This window comes from Bacillus rossius, chromosome 2 (assembly GCF_032445375.1).
Source record: "Bacillus rossius redtenbacheri isolate Brsri chromosome 2, Brsri_v3, whole genome shotgun sequence".
Lineage (NCBI taxonomy): Eukaryota > Metazoa > Arthropoda > Insecta > Phasmatodea > Bacillidae > Bacillus > Bacillus rossius.
This window is the reverse complement of record NC_086331.1, coordinates 110,901,923-110,919,793: the sequence shown is the minus strand read 5'-3', so window position 1 is coordinate 110,919,793 and position 17,871 is coordinate 110,901,923. Positions and strand designations below refer to the sequence as shown.

At 38.7% G+C, this 17,871-nt stretch overlaps 1 protein-coding gene across 3 annotated transcripts in view; it reads left to right on the top strand.

Annotated features, from left to right (window-relative positions):
* The first annotated feature begins 202 nt into the window (after window positions 1-202).
* Window positions 203-17,871, top strand: part of LOC134529611 (diacylglycerol lipase-alpha) — a 150,737-nt gene continuing 133,068 nt past the window's right edge. The window contains exon 1 of one of the 3 annotated variants that reach the window (XM_063363896.1): window positions 203-431. In XM_063363896.1, the coding sequence (XP_063219966.1) occupies window positions 337-431 (95 nt within the window). In that variant the 5' untranslated portion in view covers window positions 203-336. The remainder of the gene's footprint in view (window positions 432-17,871) is intronic. The other 2 variants (XM_063363897.1, XM_063363898.1) reach the window with 2 other exon arrangements.

Genomic DNA, 17,871 nt, shown 5'->3' with positions numbered 1-17,871 from the left:
GACCTCAAGGCAGAGGCAGGGATCTAGGGTACGCTCTAGATTAGGAATGCTGATCGCAGTATCAGCAGGGGTGTTAGCGGAGGAAGAGAAAATGAACGTCACGGCTGTAGGCAGGGATCTAGGACCCACTGCAGGGGTTGTCATGAGGGGAAAAAGCTGCCCTAGATCCTGGGTTGTGAAAGGAGGGGGGGGGGGGGAGGCGATAGTACAGGAGGGGAGAGCGCGGAGCGCACCAGTCTCGCTGCGGACTGCGGAGTGCGGAGCGGCGGGCCATGGCGCGGCTGATCTAACGGGGCAAAAAGCAATGCCTGCTCGGCACGCGAGTTGAACGGGGCGATGCCGGGCCTGGTGGCGTTCAGGCGCCGGTGGAGTGTCGGCAGCGACGACCTGGTGGTGCCGGGCGCCTTCTTGTTCTTCCTTCACGCCGCCTGGTGAGTGCGTCTGCCTGTGTGCCAGTACAAAGTCGATACGCCACGCGCCCCTGAGTTCCTCCAGTTCCTCGTGCCGGCACACAAAGCCCGCGCTGGACCAGCCTAGATGCAGATTTGCGAATCATTTTAGAAGTATATTCGTGAAGTCCTGTATTTTTAAAATAAATTTACGCTAATTAATTTTCATAAATGATAAACTGTAATATTAATTGGATGTTATAGACCTACCTGTAAGTAATAAGTAAAATTTGGTTTATTTACTTTACTTGTTTTGCATTTTTCAGTTTCAAAAGTTTTGAATGGAGAAATAAATTCAATGTGTATACACATCCCCTTTCAATCTTATATAATCCAAACAATAGTGAATTCAGTGAATTTAACCTAAACTAATTCTACCTTGTATTCTGAAACTATGATATTTAATCATGTATAACTCTCACAACAAAAGGTCAAATTTCTTTATGACCGAGATACAAGTGATATAATATATTTTTTATTTACTTGTAAAGAGCTCTACTGAAACTCTGGAATGTTATGCAATTGAGTTGTGAAATAAAGTTTACGAAATTTAATGTCACAAAATATGTGCAGGAATTAACTGCGTACACTATAAGAATCTAGAGAGTTGAAACGCTACCATTTTGTGTTGAGATTCGCAGCGAAACCTTTGAAATGTACCTGCATGGTATATTTTCTCATTACACTTGCCATTCGTAACATCTGTGTGGACCAATAGAAAACACGAGTCATGTGCTCACCTCTTCATGGGCTGTTGGGACAAGGGATGGTTTGCGATGAACCTGGTGGTCGGTAAACAAAGTAAATCTGTTTGCGTGTCCAAGAAATGGTTAATTCTAACTGGGTTACATAATTTAAAAAGCAAAATGATAAGGTTTATAAACACTAAACAAAATATATCGCAATACGCGCGAGCAGGATTAGTTACTACCTTTCTGGTACCTACTGGCATAATGTAAACAAAGAATTTATTAAAAAGAATATTTATTTTATAAATATTATAATAATTGAATTGATTCCATTTTTTATCAGTTATCTATAGCATTATTAATAAAAACTAAATGCACTGCATGCATAATAACATTTCTTTAAAAAGTGTTGTAATGGCTAGTAAAAATATTATTTATTTTTGCTCTGAACATAATATTGCAAATACATATAGTTTCATGATGAAGTTACCTTTTCAACTAAATTGACAAATACAATAATTTGCCGGCGTGAGTGTCTCTCTCTCTCTCTCTCTCTCTCTCTGTGTGTGTGTGTGTGTGTGTGTGCGTGCGTGTGTGTGTGAGTGAGAGAGAGTGTGTGTGTTTGGTCTAGAATTTGTTTTATGTGATACCTGGTATGGCAGTCCTATTTTTACTTCACAATTCCCTAAAAGGTGACGGTATGTAATGTAACTACTTTTGTTAAATTATTTACTCTATCTGATCCAAATCTCAGATTGCAATATGGCAATTACTAAGCTAGAAAATCTAGCCTTCTCTAATACAAACAAGCCAAACAAGTGGTAAAAAAATTCGATTGTTATATTGTTATAAAATTAAATGTATTTGTCGATCGGTGAGCGATCGTGCATAGTAGAGGTTAAATGCGAAACAGTTTGCGATTCACGAAAGTCAACAGTAGTATATATTGGGGGCACCGAGCGCAGGTTCCAGGCTAAGGATTGAGGATGCATTCAATTACCGACCATCATGATGTCACGGCGGCTATCTTGAATGACCTCTGACCTTGAATTTGACCCCTAGGGCCAATTTGAATCCACCATCTTGAATTCCGCCATCTTTAAATCGTATGTCCCACTCCCTGAATGTTGCAAATTTCGTTAGGGCAACCATCTTACCATCGAGAGGCCCACTCCTCGTAAATTGCACTTTTCATGATGTTCGCCATCTTTGATTCTAGAAAGTTGAAATTTTCGTTACGGGCATCTTGAGTTCTATAATGTCTAGCCGCCATCTTGGATATGAGATCACAACCACTTTATTAAATTCTGATTATGGCCTGCCATCTTGGATGATGTCAGACTGCCATCTTAGTTTTTTGTTCTGCTGTAGGCCGCCATCTTGGATACTGCCATCTTTGTTTCTGCTGTTTGTTCCTAGAGAGTACCAGCATCGCACTATCTCATGCACATAAGGTTGATGTTCCATTACCTACCAATGTTGTTGTGGTCCTTATCGACACATTAAATTTAATATTTTTTTTTTACAAATTACATTGGAACCGAGGTGATTCGAACCATGACAACTCGAATCTCTAGATTGGAAAACATACGCGTTTGACCGTACGGCCATCGAGACATTTTCGAGACCGCGAGGTAAATAAGGTATATAAAAATAACACACACATTCGGACTTGTAAATTTGGTTTCTAATTTGAAGGAATAATAGCATCATCCTCTAAAGGATGTTGCTGCCATTTTTATTTTCAATACTTGATACTAGTTGCGCTAGTTATCACACATCACCTGATAGAGGGCGCCACTGCCATCTTGTTCTCAGTAATCGATACAAGGAGGGCTAGTGTCACGTAGTACATATACCATCTGCTAGAGTGTGCTGCCAGTATGTTAGTTTAATTTTTACCTTCTTGTGTGTACTATTTATTACCTTTAGAAATCCGCCATTTTGTCGAACATCTTGGCAGCCATATTAAAATTCTGTAATTATTTAGCTAAAAAGTCGGGAAAATTTCCAAAAATCATCAAAAACATTGTTTAATAAAATAGTGATTGTGTTGATTGGTTAAAGTGCTTAGTTTGATCCTTGGACAATACAAAATTGTAATTTAATTAAATATCCAATCAATTTACAAAAAAGATACAGGTTGAAGAACAAACAACAAAATTACAATAAATATATATATAACACAAATTATACACATACAAAAAAACTAGCAAATTACAAGCATTTATCGATTTCTACATTCTTCTTAGAAGGCAAAGTGAGCCCTTTACATGCCTGACATGTGTTTTCAGGGCATTTCCACATGACAGGCACATCCAGTTGGTGGTTAGGCACTTCCAGATTCTGGTCAGGCTAACACGACCAGTTGGTGGCCAGGAACATCCAGTTGGTGGCCAGACATATTGAGTTGTTGTTGACTAGACACACCCAGCTGGTGGTTAGGCACATCCAGTGTGTGGACAGGCACGTCTTGATGTAGGCTATTCATGTTACGTTGGTGGCCATGCACATCATTTGGTTGGCCAGGCACACACATCCAGTCGGTTGGTCAGGTAACACGTCCAGTTGGTGGCAAGGTAGGCCCAGTCGGTGGCCAGGCACATATATTCAGTGGCCAGGAACACACATTCAGTAGGTGCCAAGGCACACCCAGTTTTTGGTTGGGCTAACACGACCAGTTGGTGGTCGGACACATCCAGTTATATTATAAAAATAAAAAAAATTACAAAAAACTTCTGCAAGCTTGTGAACTTCTTTGTTTAGCAAGGATAGAGTTATATTACAAGCCAGAATTAAAAAAAAATTTATAATATAATTTTTGTGATTTGCTGATCTTGTTTTAGCAAAATGTGTGTTGGTTTTCTCCATATGCTCCTGATTATTCCTGTCAGTATTTTGTTGGTTTTCTATGTGTGGTCAAGTTTATTCTTGACTACACTTTTGTTGATGTTCTCCAAGTAATTATGGCTATTCCTGACTAAAAAATAATCCCTGCATGAATTTTTTTTATAATTAGACAAGCAATTATATTCAGCATTTAGTTTGATTAGTGAATTTCTGTAGATACCTAAATTAGCACTACAAAATTTTATTTGGTGCTATTCAGACAAATATTATTCAATATCAGACGATTAATTTGTTTTAAAACAACCGAGAAGCACGTGGACTTCAAAAAAGAGAGATTAATTATTCAGTAAATTACTATACTTTGATACAGCTGAGAAACACTCATAGGCAAGGGGATTTTCCTTCTTCTTGATGTCTAGCGAAGCCCTCCTTCTCTTACGATCGTGATTGAGCATCTCACATCCCATATGAAAGTGCGACTGTCTGTACAACATATAAAAGATAATTATTACTCAGTATATTACAATGCCTTGAAACAGTTGAGAAACATTGCCATGCAAGACCAGTTTCCATCTCCTTGATGTCTAGCGAAGACAACCTTCTCTTGCGACCATGAAAGAGCATACCGCATCCCACATAAAAAATAAATAATATTTACGTCAACAGAATATGTGGTGACATCTGTTGGCAAGAATCGGGACTACTTGCAAAAAGTTCTTTTACATGAGATAAATTAACTCTCGCTGCTGAATGGAGCTATTGTAGCCAGTTGGAGCCTTCAAAACTCATATACCTGTAGCCACGTATCCATATAGCTTCGTAGCCATGTAGCCTTGTAGCCATGCAGCCTCGTAGCCATGTAGCCTCGTATCCAGTTGGAGCCAAATACAGGTGTAGCTTTGTAGCCTCATAGCCTTGTAGCCTCGTAGCTAGTCGACTCATATCCTTGAATCCTCGTGATCTTGTACCCTCGCAGACTTGTGGTCTTGTACCCTCGAAGACTTGTAGCTTCGTAGCCAGGTAGCCTTGTAGTCTTGTAGTGAAATGTCGCTGGAGCTGTTGGAGCCTTATACAGTTGAGCCTTGAATACTTGTAGCCTCGTAGTCTTGCAGCCTCGTATTCAGGCGATGTATGTAGTATCGTATCCCTCTGATGTGATCATATCTCACTGATGAGATCGTATCCTACTAGTTGAATTTTCGTACAAATGCGGGTCGTGTTTGTCAAATGCGCTTCATTTTTTAACGTGTTTCCAAATGTGATTTATTTTTCTGATGTGCTTCCAAACGTGTTTCTTTTTTTGATTGTGCTTCCAAATGCGCTTAATTGTTTGATTGTGCTTCCAAACGTGCTTCCTTTTTTGATCGTGCTTCCAAATGAGCTTCCTTTTTTATTGTAATTTCAAATGTGCTTCCTTTTTTGATTGTGAAACGTTAAGTCTTTACTAAGGACTCATGACTTAATGGTCCAGAGATGCCTGGTCTAAACTCCTGACTTTGGACATGACCTATTTAAAATGTTGGCCGAGTATCGACGAAAAAATTACTTCTTGGTTCGGAGGTGCCTGGTCTATATGCCTGACATTGTACATTATCTGTTTAAAATGTTCGTCGAGTATCGAAAAATTATACCTCTTGGCTACTTCCTGTATGTGCCTGACCACCAAATGGACTTGTCTAAACAATCTACTAGATGTGTGTGGCCAACCTCCTAGATGTGTTTCTCCAACTTAACTGATGTGCCTGGTCAATAATTGGATGTGCTTGGCCAACAACTGGAGGTGTCTGACCACCAACTGGTAGTGTTAGTCTGACAAATATCTGGATGCACCTTGCCACCTACTGGACTTGCGTTCCTGGCCACTGAATATATGTGCCTGGCCACCGACTGGGTATACCTTGCCACCAACTGGACGTGTTACCTGACCAACCGACTGAATGTGCGTGCCTGGCCAACAGACTGATGTGCATGGTCACCAACTTACATCAAGACGTGCCTGGCCACAGACTGGATGTGCGTAACCACCAACTGGGTGTGTCTAACCAACAACTGAATATGTCTGGCCACCAACTGGATGTTCCTGGCCACCTACTGATCTTGTTAACCTGACCACATACTGGAAAGTGCCTAACCATTATCTGAATGTGCCTGGTTAATCGTTTATCACGTGGAAATGCCCTGAAAACACACGTTAAACATGTAAAAGAATCGCTTCGCGCCCTCTAAGAAGACTGTAGAAATCGATAAATGCTTGTAATGTACCTACTTGTTTTTGTACTTGTAGAATTTACATAATAAATTTTTATTTGTAATTCTTTTGATTTTTATTATAACCGGTCTTTTTTGTAGATTTATGTGATATTTAATTAAATTACATTTTGGTAATGACCACGAATCGAACTAATCGATCGAATCAATCACTATGTTAATAACCTTTTTTAAAATGATTTTTGGAATTTTACACAAATTTCTATCTAAATAATTACAGAACTTCAATATGGATGCCAAGATATTCGACAAGATTGCGAATGTGAATGTAATAAATAATTACTGCACTCTAGCATGTAAAAATTGAACTAATATGGCAGCAGTTTACTCTAGTAAATGGTGTATGTACTATGTGACATTAGTGCTCCTTAGTGGCGGTGCCCTCTAGCAGGTGATGTGTGTTAACTAGCGCAACTGGTAATGAGTATTGAAAATAAAGGAGAGCAGGTAATGCTATTATTCCTTCAAATTAAATAAAAAAAACTACTTGTCAGAATGTGTGTTATTTTTTATATCCCTTAATTAATTATCGGTCTGGTAAATATATCGATGGCCATCTAGAGGTCCGAGTTGTCATGGTTCGAATCACCTCGGTTTCAATGTAATTTGTAAAAAAATATCAAATTTAATGTGTCGATAAGGACCACAACATTGGTAGATAATGGAACATCGACCTTTATTGCATGAGATAGTACGATGCTGGTACTCTCTAGGAACAATCAGCAGAAATAAAGATGGCAGTATCCAAGATGGCGGCCTACAGCAGAACAAAAAACCAAGATGGTGGCTATACATTAGAATTCAAGATGGCCATAACGAAAATTTCAACTTTTTAGAATAAAAGATGGCGACCATAATGAAAAGTACAATGTACGAGGATTGGGCCGCTGGCCCTAACGAAAATTGCAAACATTCGGGGTGTGGGATATTTGGTTTCAAGATGGTGGAATTCAGGATGGTGGATCCAAAATGGCCGCCATGGTCATGTTCAAGGTCGGTCAATGAACCCATCCTCAATTCTCAGCATCATATAATGTAGGTAATGTATGAATGGTACTGTAGGCTGTTATCTGTTTGTATATATTAAAGGCTCAAGCAATAAAGTAGCTAGATTTGTCACATATCAAATGTCACTGTACTTGCTAGTTAAATGATGAACCTGGTGTATCACTATGAACAGAGGTGAAATTAGGGCTACATAGTCTGAAAGGCCGCCACCTACTACACTTTCTCAAAGATATTTGGTATAGGGCGGGCATGGCATCAGACTCTAAAATAAAAAAATAATATTTGTATCGTTAAAATTGGCTGAATTGTTTACTATGTGTAATGAAACGGTGTATTATATTACTTATTCTGTTTGAAGGTCATTCTATTCCACAACACTTTTGTGTAAATAGTCCCACAACCCCAATCCTGGTGTTTTGTCTCAGATGAGTGCATGCTGGGGAATAGCACCGTACGTGGCAGGTACCTGACTTGATTGCAACTTGCCTTGTCCTTAGTGGCAATGCTTGTTTGTGCAGAGACAGCTCAGTCGCAAGGGTGTGAAATGAGACAAGCATATCAGCTGCATACCTGCTGTCTATTTCTGATGATTACTCAATGTGAACTATCACTTTTTATGGCATATACCTGACTTTCTCAAAGCATTTACATATCCTTGCTGCCTTGCTTTGTTGTGCTGTAACAGCTAGGCTGCATGAGTCTGCAAAGAGAATTGGACACCAGCTGCGTATCTGCTGTTAGATCTTAGATGAGTGCATGCTGCGAACTAGCACCATTCATGGCTGATACCAAATTTTCTTACAATCTGATTCCTCCCTCGCTGCCTTTCTTTTCTTTATTGTGCAGCGACTGCTAGTTTTCACGAGTGTGCAAGGAGACAAATTCTTCTCAAATTAGTGCATGCTGCTAACTAGCACCATATATATCAGATACCTGACTTTCTTGCAACTTGCTCCTTGCTTCTTTCTTAGAGGAAATGCTTGTAATGTGGAGAGAGAGAGAGAGAGAGAGAGAGAGAGAGAGAGAGAGAAAGAGAGAAAGAGAGAGCTAAGTTGCACAAGTGCGCAAGAAAACAAGGACACTAACTGTGTACTTGCTTTTCAGTCTCAGATGAATTCACACTGCGAACTGTCCCCACGAATGACAGATACCTTATCTGCTTGCAGCATGCATTCATCCTTAACATTATTGCTTGCTTGTGCAGACTGAGAAAGCTAGGTGATAGGAGTGTGTAAGGAGATAAGTTCACTAGTAGCATGGGCATAGACACCAAGGGGCATGTATCCCACAAACATTTCAAATGAAATTTGTGTTTACAAAGACTTTGATTTATACTTCTACAGTTGTGCTGACCTTACATAAAACAATATCCCACCTACACTAGTGAATAAGATAAACCTAATTATACATCATGTCACTTGTGATAAATTTTTAATGTACTCTCGCCATATGTTCTTGATGAAATTTTGCATTCTTGACTTTGAAAATAAGACAAAAATTACTAAGTTAATCTGATTTTGAAAATAAATAAATCTTCCTTCCTTTATACGAGTAGTTAACATTTCTGAAATAAAATATTCCATTTTTGTATTCAAGTTACTATCGAAAAAAAAAAACCTGTTTACACTGTGTAAAGCCCGGGCAATGCCAGATACTTCCGCATATATATATTAATACATATACAGAATTTATATCCATTTTAATGCAAAATATTTTTCTATGACAAAAGTTATTTAACCAATTTTTTATAATTTTATGTAAGCATAAATTACAAAATAGTTTAGTGTTAAATCAAAAATAAGTACCAGATATAACGGACATTTATAAGTAAATGCACCCCTTTTGAAAAATTCTTATTACTTTAAACTGACAAATGAGAAAATAAATGATTCAATCGAGAATACAAATAAAAAGTCCAGTAACATTAAAATTGACCCCTAGCTTGTACACGCTTAAGCGTAGATAACCACACTCAGGTGAGGTGCATTTATTGATAAGATAAGATAGACTCGTGTGAGCTCAGGAACCGATAAACTCCAAGCTGGCGAGATGACTAGAGCTTGCGAGATAATTCCCAGCATGTGAAAGTTCAGGTGCAGATTACCTTTCCAGCTAGCAAGGTAGCAGTTGGTATCAAGCGCATCGTTAGTCCCCTAGGACACAATACGACTCCAGAGACAATACCGATTTTGTGCGAGCTCAGGCGCAGATTACCTCTAAGCTGGCAAGGTGACTGTATAAAATATGCCGTCAGTCAATGAGATAGTATAGGGAGCAGCCCGGCTTGTGAAAACTCAGGTTCAGATACCTGATAAATAGGGGCAGGCATTTTTCGCGAATAAATCTGAACGCCTATTAGACTGCAACAAGGTATACCCGCACCAGCGGTTTCTTCCTTGTGATTGGCGGCCGTCTGCGAGAGAAGTCGTTGCCTTATTTGACTGAGCCACTCATAACGCGTTTGCTTTCGCACTGAATTGCTCTGATTGGTATAGTAAAACTCGACATGTACCTGAAAGAAATTCACCCAATCACGAAACACAGACGGTGCTACAGTGTTTTAATTTTATAACTAATCTCGGAATCTTTTCGCGGAATATGCGTGGCCCTACTGATAAACTTGCAAGGTAGCAGTTGTAATCAAGCGCAGCTTTAGTCTTTAAGGTATATTACGGCTCGCGAGACAATACCTGTCTCGTGCGAGCTCAGGAAAAGATTATCTCTAAGCTGGCAAGCAGAGGCGTAATTTCACCTTTATTAACTGGGATGGCAAGGCGTACCGGGAGTCCTCCCCCGGGAAATAAAAATAAAACTAGCATAAAATTGTTAGTTTTTGAGCTTTTTCAGACCAATAAAAATTCACAAATCACAAAATAATTGCTAACATTCTCTGTTTACCTTAAAATTGTTAATTAATTTAATTAATAGCCAACATCATAAAAATACAAAGCTTTATTCAACCTTTACTCAGTGTCATAACCGCAAGTTATTTTTATACAAAATGAAGTCTTCTCTTTTGGCTTGAATTTAAGTCATCAATTTCTGTGGAAATTTCTATATCAACACTCCTTTGGAAAGCCAAAAGAGCTAACGAGGAAAACATCTCCTGACCGATCGTATTCCTTGTGTATGTTTTCAACCGTCGCAAGCAAGAAAAATACATCCATTGCAAAAAAACAAAAGGTAGAGTTCAAAAAGTATAGGGAACACACTTTTCAAAGACTTCTCAACAAAAATGTCAGCTCTTTCTTGCATATTTTTTTTTTACTCTTCCATATTGTAGAAACTTCTCAGTTCAGACAGAAGTTCACTGTCCAAAGCGTAATGTTTGCACACATACCTTACACTTTCTATATCTACGTCAGTTCCACCAAAAACTATGATTAAAATTTGAGAACATCTTGGTTGTTTTCTTGAAGGCTGGTCTTTATATTCGTGTTTAGGATGTCAATAACTGGCCAAAGGATTGAAACTTTGTAATACTGTGTAATACCCCAAGTGCCTTAAAGAATAATTAAATAAGAAGGTAAAAAGATTTGGAAACTCTTAATACTGGGTCCCTCAATCAATAGCTATCAAAAGTCAACATCAGAGGCGACACTAGGAGTAAACAAGAAAATTTAGTGACTCCCTGCGAACACTTGGGAGAAAAAGGATCGTTATTATAGATTAACTAAATAAAAACAACAGTTACGTCTATAGACTTCCTTATTTTATTAATCATTGTTTTTTCCTTTTTTTATAGATTAAATTTTTGTTTTGTTTTTCATGGATAAGTGATCTTACTTAAATTCCTCACAATTACACTTATTATATTATATTCTTTGAACTTATTTACGATCGGGCCGGCCCTGAATGTATAACAAAAATTACAATATTTAAAAACATGAATGAAATTAACATCGCTAACTTTACAGGTTGTACATATAGTCCTTGCAAAACATTATATAAATTTCCTCTCCTCGAACTGCTTTAACTGTCCGCTGTCTTAACTGGGTTACACTATTTTTGAGTTCGTAAAGAAAATGATAGAATGATGCGGGTATCACCCGGGGCTGTAGCTAGACGGTGCTCGAGGTAGTAGGCCTAAAGATGGTGGATTCTGCTCAGGAACCGACTCCAGAGGTTCTGGCAGAGGATTTTGGTTGCCCCAAACTTGAAACCCTGTCTGAAACAGAAGTTCAAATTCCAAAGAATCAGACCTGTTTCCAGACAGTATACTTAAATGGCGCAAAAGGCCAATAGAGGAAAATTAAAGGGGGGGATGACGTCAAGACTTACCAAAACAGGGTGTTGGTCCTGGCGCTCAGGAGAGGGCGTCTCGTCCCCGAAAACCCGAACCACGATTCGCGGTAGACACGGAAGTCTTCATGATTTAATAAAAAAATACTAAGTTTCTCTACTTTTAACTAAACTACTGACTGGTTAATCTTAATTTTTAGATAGGGACATCATCCCTATAGTCTGAGAAGACTACATAATTCGAGATGCGATGCCGATGATTCGCCGAAGATCGCAGTTACAGAAGGTACCAGTCAGTCAGGATGCGCGCACCGAAGTCCCTTTAGAGTGGGATATCATCAGTATATAATAAGTGCGGGGTCTCTAGAGAATGGGAGGGGGGTTAGGCTCTGAGCCGAAAATTACCGAGCCCACCCGAAGGTGTCCGGCATAAAAAATATCAGATCTTACTGGAGTGACTGCGCGACTGAGGCGCTATCTTTTGGTGGCGAGAAGAAGTACTAATAAATCGACTTGAGGCCGACGAGTGTGTCACTGCTAAGGGTTTATGGGGCCACCAGTGTTGCCACCTAGCGGGCCGAGATATAAGGATGAGAAAGGTTGTCGTTACCTCCGCGCGAGCACAGTAGTGTCGGCGCTGCCGACGCCCACAAGTGGCGTTAGTGACCCCAGCCATCGCTAGATGTCGTTAAAGTCCAGAATCGTACCTGCGGCTGTCAAGCCTGAGATGGCCTTGAATTTGGTTACCGTCCCCGTCAGTTCACAAGCGGTCATCGCTCCTTGCTTCACTTCTGAGAAGAAAGAGTGGGGAAGCAGGGGGGGGGGTGGCTTCAAAAAACGCATGGTCTGTGGGACGCAAGGCCCACGGGATCCTCCTGTCGTGTCTTGCTGCTAGTGAACCTTATAGCAATTCGTGACAGAGTTAGCAGGGCTCAGCACTGCTCCACAAGCTGCTGTAGGCAAAAGTAGTCATGCGGAGAAATTGAGTTACCGACCTCCGACGTGCCTCTAAGCGGGAGAAATATTAGCCAGACTGCTAGCCTAGCATTGGGCTAGGAAAAAAAAATCTTCTTGCCTCTGAGAATAGAGGCTGAGGGCCTGGTCGTAAAGATATAAGATGAGAAAAAAAAAACAATAAATTTCCAAAAATATTTATGATATCAAAATTTTTAATAAAACGTGCCTAAATCCATAATACACGGCACAACTGCTCTACATAATCCAATGGAACTTTACTCCCTCTTCCCCCAATTTTGGAAGGAATTTTGCCCTTTCTTGACAGTTCGGCTGATTTAAACTCGTACTTGTCAGCGATTTATGTGCAGTGATTAAACAACTGAGTAAAAAAAACCCATAACTCATCTGTTCTGAAGGATTGTAACACTTCAAGTGTTTTTTTTTTTTTTTTTTTTACAGATTTTACAACTTTGTAGGACATACTGCTTGCCTGAAGGGTCTTTGACAGTAAGTCACATTTTGTTAAAACTCTCCTATTAATAGGAAGTGATGTACAAAGTTTAATTTCTCCATAGTTTAACAAAACATTCGCTTTTCCACCACTGTCAGGGTCTGTCTGTACAATTTCTTTTAGAGTCGCCAGAGTGGTTTCAAACTTATTTAACAAAGAACGCAATGCGTCAACACGACAAGCCCATCTGGTATCACTTACAGTCTTCAATGTTGCTGCTCCACCACTAAAGATTTTTACACTTTTTTGAATGTTTTCGAAAACTCCATGTAGTTTATTAATTTTGCAATAAAGTTGTAAAGACTTTGAAGTACAAAGAACGTGTTTCTTATTGAAGTCACGCTTGTGCAACAGCTTACAATGCACAAGTTCAATTTATGTGCATTGCAGTGAGCGTACATTGCCATTGAGGCGTCTTCTATAATTATAGCTGCCATTCCTTTACATGGGCCCCTCATGTTCAAGGCCCCATCATAGCACTGAGCACGCAGATTTTTAATGTTCAAGTCCAGTGAAATCAAAATGTTCTTAAGATCTTTTGCCAGTGTTTCGCCATAATTTTTTGTAGCAAGATTAAACATAATAATTGACTCACGAACTTCTAACTTATCATTCACATGCCTCAAGACAATGACTACTCGTTTGTGCTTTGCTATGTATTGAGTATCATCAGCTATAATGGCAGAAACGTTTGCCTCTTTGACTTCTTTATCAATGTTCAACTTGATTTGTTTTCCAATAATGGACAGTAGATCATTCTGAAAAGTCACCGAGGAGTACTGAAATTTTTACCATGTTCAATGAATAAATTCTTTATTAAATTATTATCTTTTGAACGAAGCTTCATCAGCTCCGACAAGTTTCCTCTATTCTTCGAATCTGCAGATTCAGCATGGCCTCTTAGAGCAATAGATTGCCTGCCACAACATCTCAATGATTCGCATAAAGCTCCTAAATACAATGTTTTCTTGTATTTCTTCCAAATACGGTTGATTTACTTTTTCAATAACAGTGCCACTTTTTTTTGTTAAGGGAATTGTGTTTAGTGTTTCTACTCCTATGTGAGTTACTATTTTCATGATTTTCAAATACTTTTATAGATTTCTTCCATTTGGACAATCCACTGAGTGTAAATACATCTTCTGCATTGTTTTTTTTCTTTTGGGTTGTAAAACGCACGGTAGACAAAACCGAATGGTTTATCGTTTAGAGGACTGTATCCCAACCAAGAAAACATGTTATACCACTCTGGCCTAAATTTCCTTCCACAAGTTTCAGGAAAATTTAAATCACATGGTTGAAATGATGCTTCCTTAAAATGCGCCATAGCCAAAACTGGACCATGAGATGGATCACGTTTATTAATTAGCTGAACTGACAATCGGTCAGTTGAACTAGAGGAACGGCTGGGACGTGGCCTACGCCCTTTATTTGCAGGAGAATTGTCGTTTTTAGTTATGGAGGACTGAGTTGATGATGAGCTTAACGTATCTTCTGCAGGAGTTGTGGTTCATCTTCCAAAATACCTCCTTCTGGTGGTTTATCTTTTAAATACTGTTTCTTTTGCTTGCTGGGACTGAGCAAAAGTAAGACAACAACGAACTCTGCCCTTTTTTGTTCTTCTGAACCTGAAAAAATAGAGTTTATATTAGATGCTACATTTAATATCCTTTATAAAAATGTGCCACACTATAAGTTTTCTGCAAAGTGAGTATTTTTTATGAATTTTTAAACAAATCTCTGTAAAACTATCAAATATAGCCTGCCACCACGGAGTTTCATCAGGTGCCACTTAAAGGGTTAAAGATTTGAAATCATTTTGTGCATAAATATTATTTGTTTATCCATGCTTAGTATTACCGCTGTGTTGGATACACAAGTATTTATAGTAGGACTTTAGCTAGGTATTTATAGGCAGTGGTATTTCTTTGTTTTTGTTTCCTATCTATTCTTGTTTCACAGAGTGTGCATGAAACGTTAAGCCATTAATTGAAATTAACTTACCATCTCTCAGTTGATATTGATAATAAATAAACTAAACAAAAAAAAAGAAAACTAAAACAACACACGTTCACATCATACTACACAAGTTACACAAGTAGATCGCTTTTTGTTGAAAACAGCACACCAACAACAGGTACACAACTCGACAGACAACACTTTAGCAAAGACAAAAGACTACAGTGTGGCCCACTCCACCCCTGTTGCGGTAACAGTGTTGCCATTTCCGGACGCGACGTCGCTCATTCTCGTTCTTTAAACATTTTTTTTATTACGGTACGCCTGCTATTCAACTATTTCGATTTAACATTATAATATACAAGTTCCAAAAACATTTAATTTTTCTGCACTAAATAAGGCTTAATTAATAATGAATCAAGACAGTGCAGTGATTGTAAAATTTTATTTTACTATGGTATGTAAATTATTGACATTGTTACTTCAAAAAGGGGTGGCTAAATACTGGGTTGAACAATTGCCACCCCTTGCCACCCCCGAATTACATCTATGCTAGCAAGGTAACGGTATCCACAGGGTGTTTACCAACCATTAAAACCAGAAAACTGGGAAAATTGTGAGTATTTGAATTTACTGGGAACTAACTTGGGAAAAGCAGTGCATTTCTACATAATTCCGGGAATATTAAGTTTTGTTAGAATTTATTTCCTCTTTGCGGGCGAGACTTAGGCCGGCTTGCACAGTCGTGACTTGAGGCAAAGTAGAGTATTTTTATCCATTTGATTAACTTGCAAAGTTTATGCTTAAATTTTACATACCTGACTCTACAAGCGGCTCTTAGCCTCTTCATTTTTTTTCCGTTCCATTTCACCAGGCCAACAGTGAACGTCTTTGTGAGTGAACGCATGTTGCTGGAGTCACAAGCGTGAAGGTGCGACGCGTAGGAGGCGATGCGACAGATAAATATCGGGATGCACGCTCGCGGCCCGCTCCTTCCCCCTCAGTGTTTAAAAAACTCCTGGCAGTGCTTATCTTAGCATCAAAGGCAATTATCTTATCCTCTCGGTTGAAAAAAAAAGGTCGCTTCACAGCGCAGAAAAAAAAAAGGTTCGTCAAGCGCGGCACACACTGCACAGGGTTAACATTCCACGTCTAGCCTGCTCACGCGAGCGATAACGAAGCGATGTCACAGTGCTTAATCTTCTGGCCTCTCTGAAGTGGTGTGTATTTACGGCATACGTCTAGTAAACAAACAGTTTAAGAAAAATTCATTTCATTTCCCCTAATGAAATCAGTGTCAAGTGGACATCGCGCTCATTACAAGATACAGCTACACCGCGTATTGCACCGTGTTTATGTTAGTTTTGGTGACAGTTGTTGGTCGACTATGCTTTTATTGGGAATCTTTCCTTGTCGGAAGACATCTACTTCTAAAATAAATATATATTTTATTCGAAAACTTGCCGAATTCGTGCCAGAGACGGCTGAAGAAGGACTTGGTTCGAAAAATGAAATATTTCGAAGTATAGGGTGTGACCGTGTGCAAGACCCGAACTACTTGCATAGTCTGTTTTTATGTTTCGTACACTAAACATGCAGTTCAGGACAAGATGAATTAGTATGATTTACCTTACCTGAAAATTATTGTGGGAAAAACGAAAACATGTGTCATCATTATGAACATTATAAAAAAAGTTATAGATTGGGTACTGCTGTGTGCTACAAAAACCGGTGAACATGCAGAGCGACCGTATAATGGATAAATGGCTTGAGTGAACTTTATTGTTTCTAACATTTAAAGGACTCAGGAGTACCAACCAGACAGGGCGGGAGCTTAGAATGAAGAAGAATAAAAGAAGTCTCGTATTGATATCGATTGTGCCGAGTATAATACAGACAGGGTTCAGTTGTTTCTCGGACGTTCCGAACACTCAGGGGATTAGAAGGCATTATGAGGGCAGGGGAGGAATTGTAGGGTATATATACTCGGGTTCTGAGCAAATTAGACAGAATCATGATGCAGACACACGATAAACAGCATTGAGAATAGATTGTCACCGACATTAATATTCTTGCTTATCTCTCGTTCAATAAAATATACCTTTGTGTGTGCAACAATGTATCTTACATTTTAGAACAGAGAGAGCTAAAAACTATGTTTGTGAAGTCAGTTATATTTTTGCTATGTATATTTTTGTAAAAAGGAAATAAAGATAAAAATAAAAATAAATAAATATACTTGATCTTGTTGTTTTTGTTCTGCCGCCTCTCCGAGTATTTGTACTTACGTTATTTTCCATTAAGTATGGAGGTTAGGCCCCATCTGGGCAAGTAAATTTGCCGTGAATATTGAAAATTTGGTAAATATAATTTTGTTTGCAGTGAGTTACGGGTTCATGAGGGACCAACTTTAAGAAATTGGGAGTGAGTCAATTTGTTAAAAAATTTTCTATTACGCCCCAATCCCGTTTTTTACGACTCTATACACCGTAACCATGAGGGGTCGTAACAACGGGGTTTTATGTATTAGTTTTCTGTGTAACTATTAGAATAAAAATAAACATTATGTAACACTTGATTCTGAGCTACTATTTGAGTGGTATTTATAACATTACAAAAAGTCCTGGAAGCGAGTGTTGGGCTGACATGGTAAAATAAATTTGTTATTAAAATGACCAGCTCGTGTGACATTAATTTAGTTTAAACTCTACAAGCTACTGTTGTAGAGTTTTTTTGGACCTGTAGATACCTTGCTTGGTGACTAAATGAACCATAAATTAACATGATAAACAATATTCGTTACAGCCAAGTAGTTGAAGTGATTGCCTTGTTGACTAGGCGTTTTAAAAGGTCTTCAATTGTGATATGTAAGTAAGTACACGGACACAGAAATCTCAGTTCACCTGAAATTTATTATGTGGGTTATGTCCTTTGGAAG